The following is a 17,559-nucleotide window of genomic DNA, read 5'->3' as shown; positions in this document are numbered from 1 at the left end:
GTGTAAACTCATCTGAAGAATCGATCCTCTGCCGTTAAAGGTCAGGAAGGGTGTAAGAACATGAGCTTACAAATATAAACATGGCGTCGATCTTCCTGGAAGGATTGTCACAGATCCAGGCTCCTCAAAGGCCAACTCTCTCCAAACTCAAGCTAAATTGGAGCACTGTTTCCCTGAATGTATTCAATCATGCGCTGTTGCATAACGCCAGTGCATTAAAACTTAGCTGCACCGTCATGCACCCCCCTTTTATTCCTCTCCAGCCTCTCATTCTGCACACATCTCACTGCTCCGTGCATTCCGCCGCCTTCAATCCCCTTTCCAATATCCCTCTACTAAGGCCCACTTTCCATTATCATTCGCTCACAGTGCTCCCTTTGGACACTGCTTGCCTACCTTTTCAGGTGAGGCTCTTTCCATACAGGACCGTTTATTATTTGCAATCTGACCCCGGATGAGCCGATGGCGCAATAAATGACTTATTGATCACGCTGCTAATGTGACAGCTTTCCGTTTCTGTATGTGTGTAGCGTGTTTTTGCATTTGCAGACGCAATTTTCCCGTTACTTTTGAAAACCAGACAAATAGAATATCACCCTTTCCTTCAGGTTTCTTGGATTAGGCTGTCACCCATAATCTCTTTCACTCTTGCCCAAACTGTATCAGCAAAATGGTGCAAAAAAGAGGACAAAGCCCTGCTACTACTTTCATCCAGAAATGACTGGACAGAGTGTGCAGGTCTATAAATAACCGACTGTGGGTAACCTTAGAACCCGTTTGTATTCAGATATTTTGAAGTGAGAGGTCAAGAGTCCATTTGGAAAGCGCAACTGTTTTCCTCTCTTTGAATTTTGCCTCAATTAAACTGGTTTCTGTCCAGCTTGTGGACGAAAATCGATGATCCTCTAAGTTGTCTGGCTTCCAGTTTTGGAAGCGACGGAGTTTTTCATCGCCCGTTGCAAGAAATTATTATTCTGTCCAAATTATTATTCAGGCCCCGTCTCCTTTTTGCTTGGGTGGTGTACAAAATGTTCTAAAGCTGTCGATTTATGTTGTGGTTCATCTAGTTAATTGCTAATTCTTGTCTTGCGCAGAGTTATTGGTCTCCCCATGTAGCGTTCCTCAATGATGAATAAAATGACACAGCTTTGTTTATTTTACCTGCAGTTCCAACTCTTATCTTCTGGATGTGATTTCATTCTTTCACTTGAGTCCCTGAAACGCAGGTTTATAACAATTATCAAGTGTCTCTTGGATTCAGATATTGAGCTGGCTGTTCCAAGATCTGTTTCCTGCTCATTTTGCTGTGAGCGATGGAGCAAAAAAAGAATGCACTATATTATGTGGGCGTGTGGGCTCCTGCTTAGTGGGTGTTCGGGGAAGGGGGGGTTGCATGTGAGATAATGTGCCTGTGACCATTGCTTGATCGGTACATCTACATTTTAGATAACGATCTGATGGGACTAGTTTGAAACAGCGGTGTGATTTTCTTTGTGTTTAACATGGCTCAGTAATGATGATGAACACGCTGTGAGAGGGAAGCAGAAAGGCAGAGGGTTGAGTGCATGTGTGTGTGTTTAGAGGGAGGTGAGAGCGAAGGAGGAGGGATGTTATCTATGATTAATGCAGCATTGCCCTTGTATGTTTGAGAGAGGAGAGCGGACGGAGGTGAGCCTGGCAGCATTAGCATTCCGCCTGTGCTCCTGCAGGAGTCTGCTTTGTCCCCGTACAGATGCTCCGCTGCCTTTCAGATTACTGAAAAGACACATCAGACACTTCAGTTTGGATTCACACCAAGCATCCCCCCCCCCCCCCCCCGAAGCTGTCTGCTGCTTCCTTATGAAACCGATTTTATGCATTCAGGGAGTCTGTTCTGGGGTGCGTCTGCGTCTTCTCATCAAGTATTAGCTGCGTCGATTCTCCAAACTTGTCAAAACTGTCAGTGAATCTGCGGTTGTTCGATTGTGACTGTTTTATTGTGTTTTCGGAGGGCAGAGAAAGGCAGACTGGTTTGAACCCGACGGCCAAATCTGAGTGTGGAGCTCGTTGGGGCAGACTTTAAAACTCATCATGTATTTAAATCCTTCGTGCTACGCTAGGCTGCCAAAAGCTTTTGAGGGCATTATTTGAAGTAGTCACGGCAGGGTTAGTGCACGCTGCACTCGCCACACATAAAAGAGTCACTGGGCTGATGGTGCAACTTTGGATGTCTCTCAAACGGTGCAATCGAACCCTAATTTAAACACGAGCAGAGCAATCTGCAGATTCGCTCACACGCTTCAGCTCTTGTTCAGAGCAGCACATCGTGGATAAAAGAAGTTTATCCTGTTTGATCCTCTCATGTGACCCAGATTAGATTGAGTCCAAAAAAAGAAAGAATTTGGGGCAGATTTTGTCATAACCTAAAACAAACGGCTTAGCCTCAAGTTAAATTTGCTGCATAGCGGTTTAATACTTCCTTTTTTCAGGGCAAACTTCATGTAAATTGTGCTGAAATGTGGTGACTCTATTGTAATATCCTCCTGGGTATATACAAAATAAATGTAAACTACAATAAATATGGCGGGGGTTTTCACAGTACACACAACAGCATTTGTATTCAGATTAAAACCACGTCTTGCGTTTTCTGACACTGTCATCCATATTTAGTTAGCATATTTCCTATCCGAATACGTGTTGATCTATTAAAACACTGTTAAATTCATAAACGTCAGCCAATGCAACATGTCCACTTTTGTGCAAGCGACATAAACATATGTAAAGATGGATAATTAGCATAAATTCGTGCCTGGCCTGAAGACAATGACCGCTCGTGTAATTTAGTAGTCAGTGCGTAGTGAGGACTGTGTGAGGCGTCACATGTGGCCACATCTTTGATTTCTGAAGCCACTTTATTTTTCTTTCTTTTTATTTTTCAAGATTCAGTTGGCATTCATTTGTCTCACAAGACTGGCTTCACAGAATATATTAAAATAAATGAGACCCGTACCTGTGTGAATTAAAGGGCTCCTTGAAAAGTGAAGTGAGTTAAAAATACTAGTTGTAATGTCACACTGGTCACCCATTAGTGAATAAGATCTCAGCGAGAGTGACCTCTTCCCCCGCTTCCCTGCGTTTCTCAGTGTGACGTCCTCCTTCAGACTCACAGACACAGTCAAGGGTTCTGATGGGAACCTTATTGCATGTTGCCTGTTTTCAATCCCAAGACCCAAGGAACGGTTTTTATTCTTAGGTCTTTTTTTAAAGAATATGGAGGCTGTCAGTGGTCAACATTTGGCCCCTCAGTATATTTCTTTCTTGGGTATTTGTGTTCTAATAGTCTGGAACTGCCATGGAAACAGTCCTTTTTATCCTCCAGAAGGATGGTTCATAGCATGTTAAAGAGTCCATAGTCATTAGAGTTCAGTTATTCTGCTTCTGCTTAGTGGTCTTTACCTCCCGAATATTAGTGCTAGTAGATTTGAATGCCGCTCTTGATTAACTTTATAAGTTAGAGACAGAAAACATAAATTTATTCTTTATGCTCTGTGCTTCTAGGGGGTGATACTTGATACTAAGATCAGCCTCATCCATTTCTACATCTTTGCGAACATGGTGTGAACCTTTACAAATACTCTGGGTATTTATTGATATCTATAGTTTGTTGGGCTCAGCGCTATAAAACTGCCTCCTATACTAATGTAAATATATTCGAGTCACTAGTCTTCCCAACAGGGTTGATTTTCATGAGGGATGCGCGGTATTTTTGTGGCGTAGGGCAGAGATCTGCTGCTTTTTCATTGGATAAACAGCGTGTTGTGGTCCTCCTGCTGTGCCCCAGGTTTGAGGCAACACCATTAATTGTGGGAACAGAACAGTGCTGCTGCGAACCATTATAAACCTACACCTCCATCTTGCCTCTGATGTGATGAATCGCCCCGCGCTGCACATCAATAGCTCCTGCTGCATGTCGTGTGAAGGATAGGAGCATGGGCCAAAAGCAAGGGTGACCATTTTAGCTGCTGGTCCACAAAAACACGGGGAATCAAGACCAATTAATGAGCTAATGTCAGGTCAGCTGCAGGGGAATGCATCTAACTGTTATTGTTTCCATGGCGCTGGGGTTTCTGGTATTATGAGGGTGTAACAAACTTTGATGTATGGTTGTAATATTATCATTTCAAACAGCACCACCTGTGCAAGAAAAGTGGATGTCTGAGAATGGGAAAAAAGCATTAATTTGCACCATAAATCATGAAAACGTTGTTGGGAGTACTGTGGAGAAACGTCATTGGTATTCATGGAGCCCTCCTGGTTGCATTTCCAGTTCTGACTGGAGGCGTCTGGAGGAAGCATCAATTCACAATTAACAAACATCACATGTAAACAGGCTTTTCTGCTGTTGGAGCAGGAAAACTCTGTCAATACAGTACATCTGCTCTAAAATCAGCTAAAATTCAAACAGATAAATTAAATGTGTGGTTGGTTTCTAGATGCTTAGATAGCTCATTGCAGATATAGATGTGTGTGTGTGTCTGTGTGTCTGTCTGTGTGTGTGTGTGTCTGTGTGTGTGTGTGTGTGTTACGCAAACACCAATGGAATTTCCTCCATCTTCCATTTGCCTGGATGGTCATCTCTGTGTTTTCCTTTCCTTTCCTTTTATCTCTGTTCAATTCACTCGGGACATTTTAGCCGTTCTTATTCTGTCTTTGTTCTCAGTCAAGGATTCTTCCCCCAGCTTTCCTAACCTCGGTGCTTCGGTACCTTCTGCGGATATTTCTGCTCTAAGCTCATTTATGTGGCCTCAAAATGTAAATCACAGTCTGCAACTATACTCTCCCTATGAACATGCAGCCCTTTGTAGATTTTTTGGTGCAGTCATTAGATTTCACATATTTATGATTGAAAAATATTTAGTGTGCTGCTTCAGTTGGGGAAGAAGAGATGAGGCTTCTTCTGCTCATTACAACTTGGCACCACTGTTTTGACTGTTTGTTGGTGTTTCTTCTTCTACTCCTAATTTTTAATATTCTTATTTGCAGTTATGATCAGTTTCATAGGTGGACTTTGGGATTCATTAAAATTTGCTCATTATACTCCTAAGTGTGTATTTGAAGCTGTATATTCCATTGTATACTTTTGAAGTGTGATCTAATAACATCCTAATGGTAGAAAAACCCTTTTGTAGTTATCATTAACTGTCAAAGAGCCATTTGATCATCCAAAAGTGAACGTTTTGGATGCCAAAAATGACTTGGCAAATGCTAATATTGGATGCAGAAGGGCTGGGATGCAGAAGGGCCAACATAGATTAATTTCCGGCGACTGAAGTATCAGCGTAGTTATTTATGGCCCGCGAGGTTCGATGGGGGAGTAGTTGAACTTTGTCTGGACATTGAGCATCTTGAAAGCTGAATTTTTGAGTCGCACTGCTCGGGGGATTTAGGGAGCGTGGATTTAAACTTGCAGGCGTAAAAGAGCGCATTCTGCGCCTCTTTTAGCTCCGGCTTTCAAACTTAAAACGTCTTCGGCTGTCAATAAAGATTAGCCCGTAAAGAACAGACATCTGGGCAAACTCCCTCTGCACTTCTGACGTAAGACGATTGCTTTGGACTCAACCGGTGGGGCTCCTGATTAAGCTGCAGAGGTTTCTGAAGCGTCGCCACTTTGGCCGCAATGGTCGGGCCACCAACTTGTACAGTCCAGACATGTCGCGCCGTCTGCCGGGAGGGAGCCAGCCATAAAGTGGTGGACAGATGACCCGCAGTAATGGAGGGATTCACAGAGTACGTCTGCATGAGCTGAACCAGCATCAGAGCTGCGGGAGCCTTTTAGATATTAAAAAAGAAGCACTTGAAATCCATTTTCTCCCAGCCGCACTTTGTCGCTCCGCAAATGAACATTGACGAGAAAAATCGGTGGTAAGAACCAGTAAGTGGAGCGACCTCTGCTGCCCTCCTGTAACCGAGCCTTTGTTCCTTCTTGCTCCTTTACAGAGCTTTGAAGGTTATTGTCCAGTGTGGTTCTTATTGTTGTTGTTAAGAAAAAGGGTTTCCTTTATGTCTGGCTTGGGTAGTTTTACTGTCCATGGAGGAGATCCTCCTCATCATCCTCCTTCCAAGACCTGTTAGTGCGGAGCTGCAGGTACTTTTACTTGTGTTTGTGGCGTTAAAGACGGGCCTATAAAGATGGTGGTTGGGTTTATTTATTCTCTCTGTCCTGCATGTGGTTGTCTGTCCGTGCGCAGATGAGACGAGCAGATTCTTGCACAACACTCTCCCTTATTTACATAATATGACAAATACACCAGACGAGAGCGCGCTGATTCATTTGCGACTTTCAATCGTACGATTGTTTTTTACGATTTCATCGCGGCCTCAGAAAGTGTGGCGCCTGCCAACACTCCAAACGCATTCGCTGGCACCTCGATGGAAGTGTGAAGAATCCTCTTTGTGAGAAGAGGACTTTGTGATACACTCCTCTTTCTTTATTCTTCATCTGATGTGTGTATTCTTTGGTAAACGTGTTCAGGACGCTCCGACACCGGTTAATCGATGCTACCTGCCAGAATTCAGATTTTCCTGGCAGGACGTCGGAAGGGGCAAGGATCGGCGGTGCTTCCGACGTTTCCTTTGTCCCAGTTTTGCAGTTTAGGTCGATTCAAGGAGACCTGTTATTCCCCAGTTTCATCAGAATCATCTCTGCAGATGGAACTCAAACGTACTCGAATAAATCAGCAAGTAATTAAAGAGCTTAGCAGCAGGAAGCGTTGATAACGTGCTGATAATACAGTCGAATGCGGCAGGAGAATATTTAATGGCCTGCAGTTCAGGACATCAAAGAACCATAATTTAGATATTGAGTTCGGATCTTCAGTATTCATTATTGTTCAGGGCACAGAAAAAGATCATGTGGTGGCCGTAGTGGTAAACGTGAACTTCCTGTAGTGGCAGAATGATCTTGTGTGCAGGGAATAACTGTCTAGGAGGCGAAAACTCTACAACCCCTAAGTGGTTTCTGGCAACTCCCAGAGCGCCTCCGCGCCAACTCGGATCTCTGGGCGTTTTCCTCACACTCCGACCAGTGCTGGAGAAAAGAAAATCGGCTCAAACTGAATTCCAGACCCACCGTTTTTTGGAGTTTCAAAGATTTCTGTTATATTTAGGTATTTTGCAGTTGTTGTTTTTTTCCCAAATCTACAACTGTGACACATGCGTGACGCCACAAAAGGGTTTCATTCTAGTCAGTTTAGCCAAACTACAACTCTTCTACGGCATCGTTGGCCAACTGCTATGAAATATCGATCGTATCCACCTCCCGTAGCACACCAACATTTCCTTCGTCCGACACGTGGCGAGGACCTCGTGTGAGACTTTGAGGCGCGCGTTTTAAAAATGCTTGTGTATGCCATGAAATAAAGGTTATTTGTCTTGAAATAAGTATTCGTTGTACACGAGGGACCATAAAAGCAACAAAAATCATTGGTCTGGAAAAAAGGGGGGGAGTGGGCATACCTCTGGGCGGGCTGCTCCCAAAATACCAGCAGGTGATAACTAACTGAGGGTTTCTGGCAGGTGTCCTGTCACCCCCACCATTACAGTACGCATGCATCATACCTGTGGGTGGAGGTGGTAATTAACTGTTGCTTTGCCATATTTAGCATGTTGCTATGACAGCTCTTTCTGTTTCTCTTCTCACCTCTATTTTAGTCAAACTGTCACTTCGAGCATCTCCCTCTGTTCTTCCCTTTGTCTCCTCCTACGACTTTTCCTGTCTGGAGCCTCTACAATGCGTGTACCTGCGCACGTGGGTGTGTGAGAGCAGGGTGGTCCTGCTGGGCTGACAGCGCCATCCATCATGATCACAACGGGTCACGGACTGGTCCCAGTGGGCTGTGACCTGTTGGCAGCAGGAGCTGCAGAGCAGCGTCTCAGCTGCCATCCGTCCAGCCCGACACGCGTCCACATCACCTGGCTGCTGTCTGCAGGACACAGCTGCAATTAAACTCACTCTACTCTGCTTCATTGACTCCGATTTGCTGGTCGGGGGATCAGCATTTGCATTGTCTTCCTCGACTGACCGCCCGTTTCAGACCGGAGAGCTCTTTTCCAGTTTGTACCTCGTTTTAAACCCACGATTGGTCTTACAGTTGGGAATCAAGAGCAGAATCAGTTATATCATAAATCACACGGACGTTGCTCCTGATGCCACCTCTGTGTGTGATGATACTTGAGCAAACCCTTGAATGGGATGATATATTCACGTTAGTCACATTAGTCACATTTGGAAATGTTCATGTTTAAAAGTGAGGCACTGTCAAAAGATGAGTGCTGGTTTGAGAGGAGATGACATTTGAATGATGACATCCGAGGTCTGCTAAAGCTCCTCTGTGGCACCGTTATTGCCGTGGCGACAGAGAACAGGCTGCAGAGACCAGACATGCGAAAATATTAATACGCAGCTTCGGTCGCTGTTACCTAAAAAAAGATTTTTACCGGTATATGCCGCCTTTGAAGCGGCCGCCCGGTAAGGGCAGAGTGATTAAACCCAAACTGTGACCGATTTTATAAACGTCTGATATCTGATGTGGTTCGCGATCATGTGACGGGCAGCGCAGAGATCAGGGATTTGCTGGTACCACAGACGGGCTTAGTGCTGCAGCCCAGCTTCTCATTGATGTCTCTGAAGCCTCAGTAACAGGGGCCACATCCAAAGCGGGGCATGTTTACCTTCTGGTGCCGAAGGGGGGGCATATTTACTGACACACCAGATAAGGGCATCATTGCAGACTTCATCCTGGAGCAGGAGGGTGTTCAGAAGAGCCTTTTGTCTGAAATATCGGAGATTTCAGAGCAAATGTCAGTAATTATTTCAAAGATAAATGGGACGGTTATTTTTAAACGCTAAATCTTTAAGTCGAACCCACAGAAACGCGCGGCTACCTTTATTCTGTCGGCCCATTCTTCTCCTTTGACATCCAGGCGGTTAAAGCACCAGATGGAGTCAAATGTAGGAATTGATTTCTAATTTGTCTCATCAGATATCCATCAACATGAAACTGGACAGGAACCTGCAGCTGCTGTTGCTGTTGTTGGCACCAGGATATTTTGATTGTGATGTTATGTTGACTCCATCCCTTGAACATCAATTGTAATGATGTTAACCGTACACTGCAGCTCCAGACCTGCACTGTACGGCCAGAGAAGCTCTTACTGCGGCCACATGATTCGATTTCTCCACGTATTTATTAGACAACCTTTGTGAAACACATTCCGCTCTGATTAATACATCAAATGGTTTCAAGCTCCAGTAATAGTGATGGGATTCATTGATTTGTCTTTTAAAAGCTCGGTTATCTGATTGTGATGCGATTGAAACGATACGTTTCCTCATTTTATGATTTATTTTTTTAGAAGAATCTTTGTTAGGCTTCTGCGGGCGGGCCGCGGGCAGAGTCACGTGCACGGCTGCGTGCATCTCTGCGCCTCTCCATCACCATGTCTCATTAGCAGTGCGCTCTCTGGCTATTGATCGCTGTTAATGACATTATCAAACCTTAGTTGTGTCTTTCAAGATAGTAAACACAGGAAATGAGCAGATTCTGTTCTCTGCTCTCAGTCTCACTGGCTCAAGCCTGTCTGGACCATTTCAGGGGAGCATTTTTTATTCCTCGTGATTGGAGAGCGAGCGGTAACGAAAGCACGCGTTTAAATTGAGAAGGAAATGCTTTTTTTCTTTTAATTCTGTAAACTCGCTTATTTAATTAGGGCAAATCTCATTTTCAGCTACTTGGAGAAAGTGTGGGAGGAAACCAGCCTGTACTGGGAGACGCGTAGCCGAAATATTCGCCCAGCCGACTCTGCGCAGTCGGGAAGGTTTCTATTTGAGATAATCCAGGAGGAGAAGCTGAGGCATCCGAGCGCTTTTAGAATTGCAGCTTCTGAGTAGATATCTGTGAAAATCCAGCTTTAATATGTTGTGATGTTTTGTGAGCCCCCGGAGGACGGGCTGATGTCGGCCCATCTAAAGCCTACAGGCGTATCTCCGCACCCCCTCCCTGAGAAGACACCTGCAGGTGGCTTTTCATATGCTTCAGCTGCCTCCTCCTTTTTCCGTCCTTTATTTCGGGCGTTTGCAGAGATCCCAGACGCAGCGTTCGCCTCCATCGGGAGGACGCATAAACCAGTTTAATCCATCAAAACCATTTGTAATTCGTCCAGGATGGACCGGTTCGTACCTTTGTCGTGCTTACGCGCAGACGTTGGTGGCTCTGTGAGAACGAGCCGTCCTGTGTGAGTCTGACCTTTGACACGGTGTCAGATGGGACAGGATCCGGCCCTGAACAGCAGAATATACTGTAGATAATAAGATAAGATGGATGGTTGTCAGCGTCTCCTTCAGGGTCACTTGTTCTGAATCTGACCTTTTAACAGTCGCTTCTCTGGGACGGAAGAGAAAACGTGTCATCCTGAGATTTGTCTCTGGGTCACCGGTTATGAGCTGCCCTCACGTTCACTTTGGCATTAAAAACTTGCGTCGCTTTGTTGTGTTTCCGTCCATCAGCTGTCAGAAGCAAGCGCAGCTTTGGTCCGCAGAGGTTTATTTAATTCGGCTTCCTGTTGCCTGGAACCTGCGGACCGAGAGCGTGGAATGATTTGGCTGGTTTCCCGGCGCTCACACCCCCGTCCAATTAGCGCGTGGGGATTCGGAGGAGGCGGGGAGGGCTGTGGGCATCATGCAGGGAAACTAGGCAGCGGTATGATGTGACAGGTTACCGAACAGCGGGAACAAGATAAAGGAGAAAGGAAAAAGCACACATTCAAACGTCTTCAGACTTCTTGCAAGTGACCAAAAAAATATCTTTACACGAATGGAATTTTTTAATGGGAGGAGGGATGAACGGGGTCACGTCAGACGTCTCCCAGAGCTGGAGGACGCTCTGCACTCATGTAAAACACGGCTGATTTGTTGAGTCGAGCGCCCACAAAAGCTGCTCCAAACAGGAAATAAGCTTCCCTAACTGCCTTTTCTTCTTTCTTTTTTTTCCTTTTTGGATTTCTGGCTTCGGTTCGGCTCGCGTGATCTGCACTTCATCATCACACACATTCCCACCAACATCCTGTCACTTCAGCACACACTCTATATCAAAAGAGACGCTCTCCATTTAAATCAGGCTGCAGGAAAAAAAAGTTTAAAGATCCCCCAATCGGCTCCTCCGTGTGCTCCGCTTCACGTCCTCGTCACCGGGGCTCCTCAGCAGGCTGGATGTTGATGGGATTTTTCAGATGTTGTGCTTCAACAAAACCACCAAAAGCATTAGGAAGCATCCTAAATGACACCATTTAATGGGGTGTTTCTTTCATTCTGAGCTCCTTTTTCCTGTGCTGTAACATGAATGTGACATCCTGTGACTCACTGGTAAAATTTCCAAACTGAGTAGCTGATGTCAGAACTCACAGACCTTTAAAATCACGCCGACATTTAGAGACGGTTGCCTGACGCAGCGCCCAGATATCTCGGAATCACTAAAGCAAATTACCTCTAATGAAGAAGCCCTGATAAAAGTGCAGCTTCTGATTTAAGATGGCAGAGCGGCTCGGTTCTAATCGTTCATTTGTTCACGTTTCCTCTCAAATAGTTCAAAACAGAAAGAATCTCCTGCATAAAGTTGAGACATTCACGCTTCCCAAAACATCATTACACAGAGAGCTTAAATGGATGAATCTTGCTTGGCTGTAATCAGCACTACAACATCCTCTTCTATATCCTGGACAGCTGTTTTGTATTTCTTTCGAACCCCATGAATACACGGGGGCCTCATGACGGAGGCACCTTTGTGTTTCCTCTTTAATGTCAGGTCACGTCAACTGCTGTAGTTTTACATCCTCCCCTGTAAACCCTGTAAAGGGGCGCTTGTGCCAGTTTTGCATGCCTCAGCTGTTCCATAAAGTATTCAACTTGGATCATTTTGGAGCAGCCTGTTATAGATATTCTATAATTAGATTCAGACGGCTGAGCGGCTTGCAGGGTGTTGATCATTGTTATTTCATGAGGCGCATGGCGACATGAATCTTATCTTTTCTCGTTAGCACGCACGTACGCTCCTGAAGCCATCCTTAAACATCACCTTCCAGATTCCAATTTTCCTTCCACATCCTGGATCACGGATGCTCTGAGTGTGTTGGCCATGTAACCATCTTGTCTTGTACAGGCACGGATGGAAGGCGGTCGTATCATGTCTTCCATCGAACACAGGCGGCACCGCAGCGCCCTCTGGTGTTAGCTAATGAAATGGAGGATGATTTAATACTGCGCGTCAAGTTGTTATTTTATCTTTGTTTTTGCAGTTTTTTAATGTTGGCGCGGGGCTCTTGCAATAACCACTTCATTGGCTACTTTACTGCAGGAAGGAGGTTGGTTATAGTGCACTCTTTCATTTCCAGGTCCTTTCAGATCTGTTTTGCATCTCCGATGGGAGAGCTAACACTTTTAGAAAGATCAAGGTAAGATTCAATCAACCCCTTTTGAGGGCTCTCGTGCAGAGGGAAGCGTCCTACTAAGCTGCTCGCTCCCGGAAAACAAAAGGCCAAACATCCTCGTGTGTGTGATTACACTTTAGTTGATGAGAACACCGTAAGATGCAAGTTTTATGTATTTATAATATGATACAAGGATATTCTGTGCAAGAGGTTATTGGGGCTGTGGAACCTGTACATTATGAACAAAGCATTTAAAATACACTCGCAACCGGAAAGCCAAACATGGCTGTGGAGCCATAATTGTGTCACACGGCTTAGCTATCAACATACAAGCTGTATTATACACATGATTCCGACAGTATACAATGGCTGTATATGACTACGTATGTATATAAAGTGCAAAAGAAACAAGCACTTGCAGTGAGGCCCAAAGTGCATTGTTACTGAGTGTAAACCCACCACCACAGGCTAAAAGTCTTGTTTGGCAGGGGCAGTTTGCCGTGGTTGAGCTGCAGAAGATATACTGTGTTACAAAAGGTATGAAAGTTGACCAATCTGTGCAATAGATTGGATGGCCTTACAAATATAAAATGGGTATTTGAGAATAGGTATCTTTTTACAACAATAAATAGACACTTGTTGTCTTCTGCTCCTTCTGCACTGAAGCGTAGCACCACTGACTCAGTTTGAAAACTTGAATGTGAAATGACCTGAAGTGAACGAGAGAATTTCTTTCTCATTTCAGGGGAATAAGACAAAAAAGCTATAAGAAAATATATTCACTGTTAGTGACTAGATTACATGTTTTGTTTATAGTTCATTATACTGTTTTTTTTTTTCTCAAATTTTTCAAAGTTATAAAAAGCTCGTGAATTCAGCATCACAGTCGAGTCTCAAGAATACAGGAGAGCAAAGAGGCATCGAGCGGTCGATCTGACTCTGTCCAGCACCGTTGCTTGTTTAACCACCAGCAGCTGAGGCTTCTGGGGGCCTGTTTAGGTCTGTTGAGAGCCCTGTTGAAAGACCACAGGACTGTCAGGATCCAGCGACCCTCACACTACTATCACATCTGTGTCGGTCCTCACCGAGTTGGTTCTTTTACGCTTCCAGCAGTCTGGGTTGAGTCTTTTCTGCTCCTCGGCTAAAGCCTTGGCCTCCATGGTGTACATCCTCCTCTCCTCACTCTTCATCTTCTTCCACTTGTCCCCGAGGATGACGCTGATTGCTCTGGAATGAAACAGTAAAAGATGAGCTAGTGCATTGTGGCGCCTTGGAGCAGACCCCCCCCCCCCCCACACACACACACACACACACACACACACACCATCTCGCCTCAGACCAGGAGGTTTTGGTGCGTGGAAAGCAACTTTGTCTGTGACGGTAACAGTCGTTTACAGGTTTTCCTGTGCTGCGCACTAGTTTACGATCACGTCTGTGTGTAACATTACTAAATACCCTCTGACAAAAATCCACCATTTTGTCATACTTTGGCCAAGGCTTGTTGACTTTATGATAAAATATCATCCCGGCTCTTCCCGAGTCAGGACAAACAACGCTGACGGGAATTACGAGGAGGATGTGTGGCGTAAAACGTTGAAAATTACGACTTTGTCTGCGCGTCTGTGGTTCACACGAGGGACAGGCTGCAAAAAAAAGAATGCGTTCACACGAGGCCGATTTTTTTTCCGTGCCGAAGCACGAATGTCCCCCTTCCCGTCCCCCACCGTCTCGCACTCACACTAGCAAGTGGACGCGGCTCGCTCGCATGCACAGTAGACAGGAAATATCCATGTGAACGACGACTATGTGCGTACCTGTTGTCCTTCCCAGGATACATCTGCGTGTACTCCACTCTGTACTTCTTGGCGAAGAGCATGAAGGCATTCATTGGCCGTTTGCATTTTGTTGGCGTGGCACCGCTGGCTGTCCCTGAGGCGTGCCCCCTGTTTGGTTTACTTGTTGAGGATTGTGGAGAGCTGGAGCGCTCGAGTTTGTCACAGTCTGGACTGATGGCACCCCCACTAGACAGGGAGGTCCTGCGCTGGCGAGCCATGCTGCTCAGAACGTACACGGCTGAGGAATCTAGAGGGGTGAAGTCGTAGCTGCGGGAGGAAGAAGAGAGGAACTCACAGCTTAATGTCCCCCAGTTCAACTGCGCTGCCACTACAGCAGTTTACCTTCTGAAAGTGTCAAAGACAACAGAGTCATCACAGTTAATGGCATCTGGGTGGTTTGGAGGCAAGCAAACGTCCCCTAACTGCATCTCATAGCAAGGGATCCCATGGTGCACTACGGTAAGGCTCGGATAAAATGAAGACCACCCTGTAAATTGAAGGTGGTGGATTTAAACAGCATGGAATCAGTAGTTACACCTATAGTCCGGGAACTGTTTACCTTACCTTTATTTTTGACGAAAAAGGGGTGGTCCAACCTGCACTCAGCTGTTAACATGCCTTCATCGGGGGAGCCGGGGTCAAAGTTCAACTTAAGAACTGCCTGACCAAAAGATACAGTCTCTTCATGATTCACCAGCTTCAGTCCATCTGAACCATATCTCTGAAAATGAAAGAAAAGCCTTTAGTCTTGCAATGATGAGCAAGGTTGTTCTCTCAAACATGAATGAAAAGGTGACTGAGTCACTTCCTGCCCTCTTGTGGCCACTGAGAGTTGTTGCACACTGATGTCGTCAATGCAGCAGCTTAAAAAACAGTTTCATTTAAATATTTAAACACTGTTAACACAGGCTACCTTAAGAGAGGAAGACTGCATCATTTCATCATCTGAATCATCGTCAGAATCCCTGAGTTCATCGGCTTCCTGCCACTCCACATTAGGACCCCGATGAAAGCGCAGGCGAGTTCCTAAATGTAAACAAAGCCATAACACAGAAACGATAATAGTGACATGAGAAAAATGCATGCTGTTATTTGCACTTATGAGGTCAGAAAATATATAACTCCAGTAATTATGTTAAAAATATGAAAGGTTTGGTACCTTTCAGGAAGCAATGCCAGGCTGTAGAGGGCCAGGACTGAGACCAAACCATGTCCTCATCGTCAGAAAAGGATGAAGACATTGAGAAAACGCCTGACTCGGATTCGCTGCTGGCCTGTTGAGAATGATTCAACAATGTGTCAGTCGTCTCAGAGCCAGGTCTACTTAGGATCATATTTTTTAAGTTCAAAAGTGAAAAGTTACCCTGACGCGCCTGCGTTCCCTGAGGTGGCTTCTGGATGGGATGGGCGCGCTGCTGGCTAATGGGGGGCGTGCGTAGGAATGTAAACTATTGCTGTTGCCAAATATGTGCACCGGAGATGATCTAAGAAAGCAACACAATCCTTTAAATGCCCATCCTGACAGCGTCACCGATACTATTGTATCAACCTATCAAAATAATGCTACATTCATTGGCATTAATACTAATGAATATACGTGTTGCACATTTGCACACCTGTGACGTGCACTCGATGACTAAACAAATAGGCACACATCAAACCTCTTATGTGGGATGTTTTTCAGTAAAGGGCTCTGAGGACTAGTGGCAATGTTGGCCAGTTCGGCCAACCAGTTGGTGCTGGGGGAGCAGCTGAACTCCTGGTGCAACACTCCTGGCCCAAGGTGGTACAACCCTGGGGACCTCTGGTCTTCCTCCACCTCCTGCAGGTCAGGCATGTCATCTGAAGGGAGGGCCACAGTGACATTTAAGTACAACACAAGGGGAAACGTTTTCGCCTCCATATGGACTGTATCTTGGAATTTTACCATAATCCATGTGACACCCAGGTGAGAAAGACAGGTCTTCATTACACTTGAGCGGGTCAAAGGACTCATCCATTTTGTCGATACTTGGCTAGTTACTCTATTTTTAACAATTGCAAGAGAAGAAAAACAACAGGATCCCGATCAGTTAAGTCAGCAGCCACCAGTTGTTTAAGAAAATGAAGTGAAATATTGCTTACAAGTTTAAGCCACAATAATTTCCAATTTTAAAGAGAAATGGCAGTATCAAGAAGAAGACAGTGTTTCCGAAATGCTTTTAATTAACCAGGAACCGAGGCAGAGCATCTTTCATGTCCTGTCATGTGACCAGCTGCGTGGTGCCCTGTTAATAAACTTGGATTTGACGCATGCGCACCAGAGCTCATTCATTCATAACTGCGTAGCTAAATTCTTTATAACCAAATATGTTTGGGTGTATAAAGGTGATTTACAGAAGAACCGAGGTCGGGTAAATGTCTAAAAATGCCCTCTGAAAGAGCACATTACTGCCTTTAGAGGGTGGGCTCTGGCGACGTCATTCAATATCCAACATAAAACGCTAAAACCAGTGATCAGCATAGCATTTTTATATGGGAAAGCTAAAAACACTCAGGCCGTGAAAAGCGACCGAACCCCCCTCCGAGCGGACAAAATAACGCTTCGACCGAGTAAACACGGTAAACACCACCGCGGGTTCCTCATTTCATTCTAGTTTTTTTTTTTTTTAAACGATAAAAGTATTATCGTGCATGTCAATGCTGATTGTAGGATTGTCTACGGTGCTCCAGGTCTTCAGAGGCGACAACGGTGTCGTGCTGTTAAAGCCGGAGTGTGTCGACTCAAACACTGTAAACAAAAGAATGTCAACAAGTTGAGGCATGACGCAACCTCTGCCCCGTTCAAAATGAATGACAACAAAAACACTGGTGGAATTCTGCAGACGCTTTTACAGCGCTCGGATCCAAACGATCCAACTCAAGCACTTTATCTGATGTTGGACTTTTTGGGGGGGAAGTAAGTGCAGATGGGGGATTTTTTTTCTTTACCATGAAAACAACAAACGTCACAGCGAAAAAAAAAAAAAACATTGTCGAGCTCAAGCTGTCATTCGACGTCAAATAAACGCGTGACAACCGCTTTAAAACGTCATTTTAGAAGGTCTAACGCATCGGTCGCCTGGTGATAAAGTTGAGAATTGGTATGAACCGTCCATTCAATCGAAATTAGGTCGTTAAATTCCTACTTACCAACCCTAACGCCATCGAGAAACTCTTTGGCATTCAATCGAGGGGTGGGAATGACCGTCTTGCAAGCTCATCTCCCATTGGTCGGTAGGAACGT

At 45.1% G+C, this 17,559-nt stretch overlaps 1 protein-coding gene across 2 annotated transcripts; it reads right to left on the bottom strand.

The window, feature by feature from the left end:
* Window positions 1-12,578: 12,578 nt before the first annotated feature.
* On the bottom strand, window positions 12,579-17,547 carry hbp1 (HMG-box transcription factor 1). 2 transcript variants are annotated; one of them, XM_011607536.2, is made up of 11 exons: window positions 17,466-17,547; window positions 16,222-16,318; window positions 15,956-16,136; window positions 15,658-15,778; window positions 15,454-15,568; window positions 15,208-15,320; window positions 14,859-15,015; window positions 14,637-14,781; window positions 14,274-14,561; window positions 13,545-13,686; window positions 12,579-13,472 (listed from the first exon to the last, which is right to left on the bottom strand). In XM_011607536.2, exons 2-11 carry the CDS (start codon window positions 16,292-16,294, stop codon window positions 13,455-13,457), a joined length of 1,353 nt encoding a protein of 450 aa, XP_011605838.1. In that variant the 5' UTR covers window positions 16,295-16,318; window positions 17,466-17,547; the 3' UTR covers window positions 12,579-13,454. The 2 variants fall into 2 exon arrangements, with proteins under 2 accessions (XP_011605838.1, XP_011605839.1); XM_011607537.2 differs by lacking the exon at window positions 17,466-17,547 and adding an exon at window positions 16,419-16,926 and having other exon boundaries at window positions 12,774-13,472.
* Window positions 17,548-17,559: the final 12 nt, after the last annotated feature.

This window comes from Takifugu rubripes, chromosome 9 (assembly GCF_901000725.2).
Source record: "Takifugu rubripes chromosome 9, fTakRub1.2, whole genome shotgun sequence".
Lineage (NCBI taxonomy): Eukaryota > Metazoa > Chordata > Actinopteri > Tetraodontiformes > Tetraodontidae > Takifugu > Takifugu rubripes.
Note: the sequence above shows the minus strand (reverse complement) of the source record. Positions and strands in the feature narration are given on the sequence as shown.

What these genes read in the sequence shown, in the direction of transcription:
- hbp1 (XM_011607536.2), bottom strand. Translation starts at nt 16,294, where the DNA reads ATGGATGAGTCCTTTGACCCGCTCAAGTGTAATGAAGACCTGTCTTTC. An exon ending in CTTTTTCGTCAAAAATAAAG is followed by an intron (nt 14,782 to 14,858) that starts GTAAGGTAAACA and finishes TTCAATTTACAG; the next exon opens with GGTGGTCTTCATTTTATCCG. An exon ending in TATCCTGGGAAGGACAACAG is followed by an intron (nt 13,687 to 14,273) that starts GTACGCACATAG and finishes GTTTCATTCCAG; the next exon opens with AGCAATCAGCGTCATCCTCG.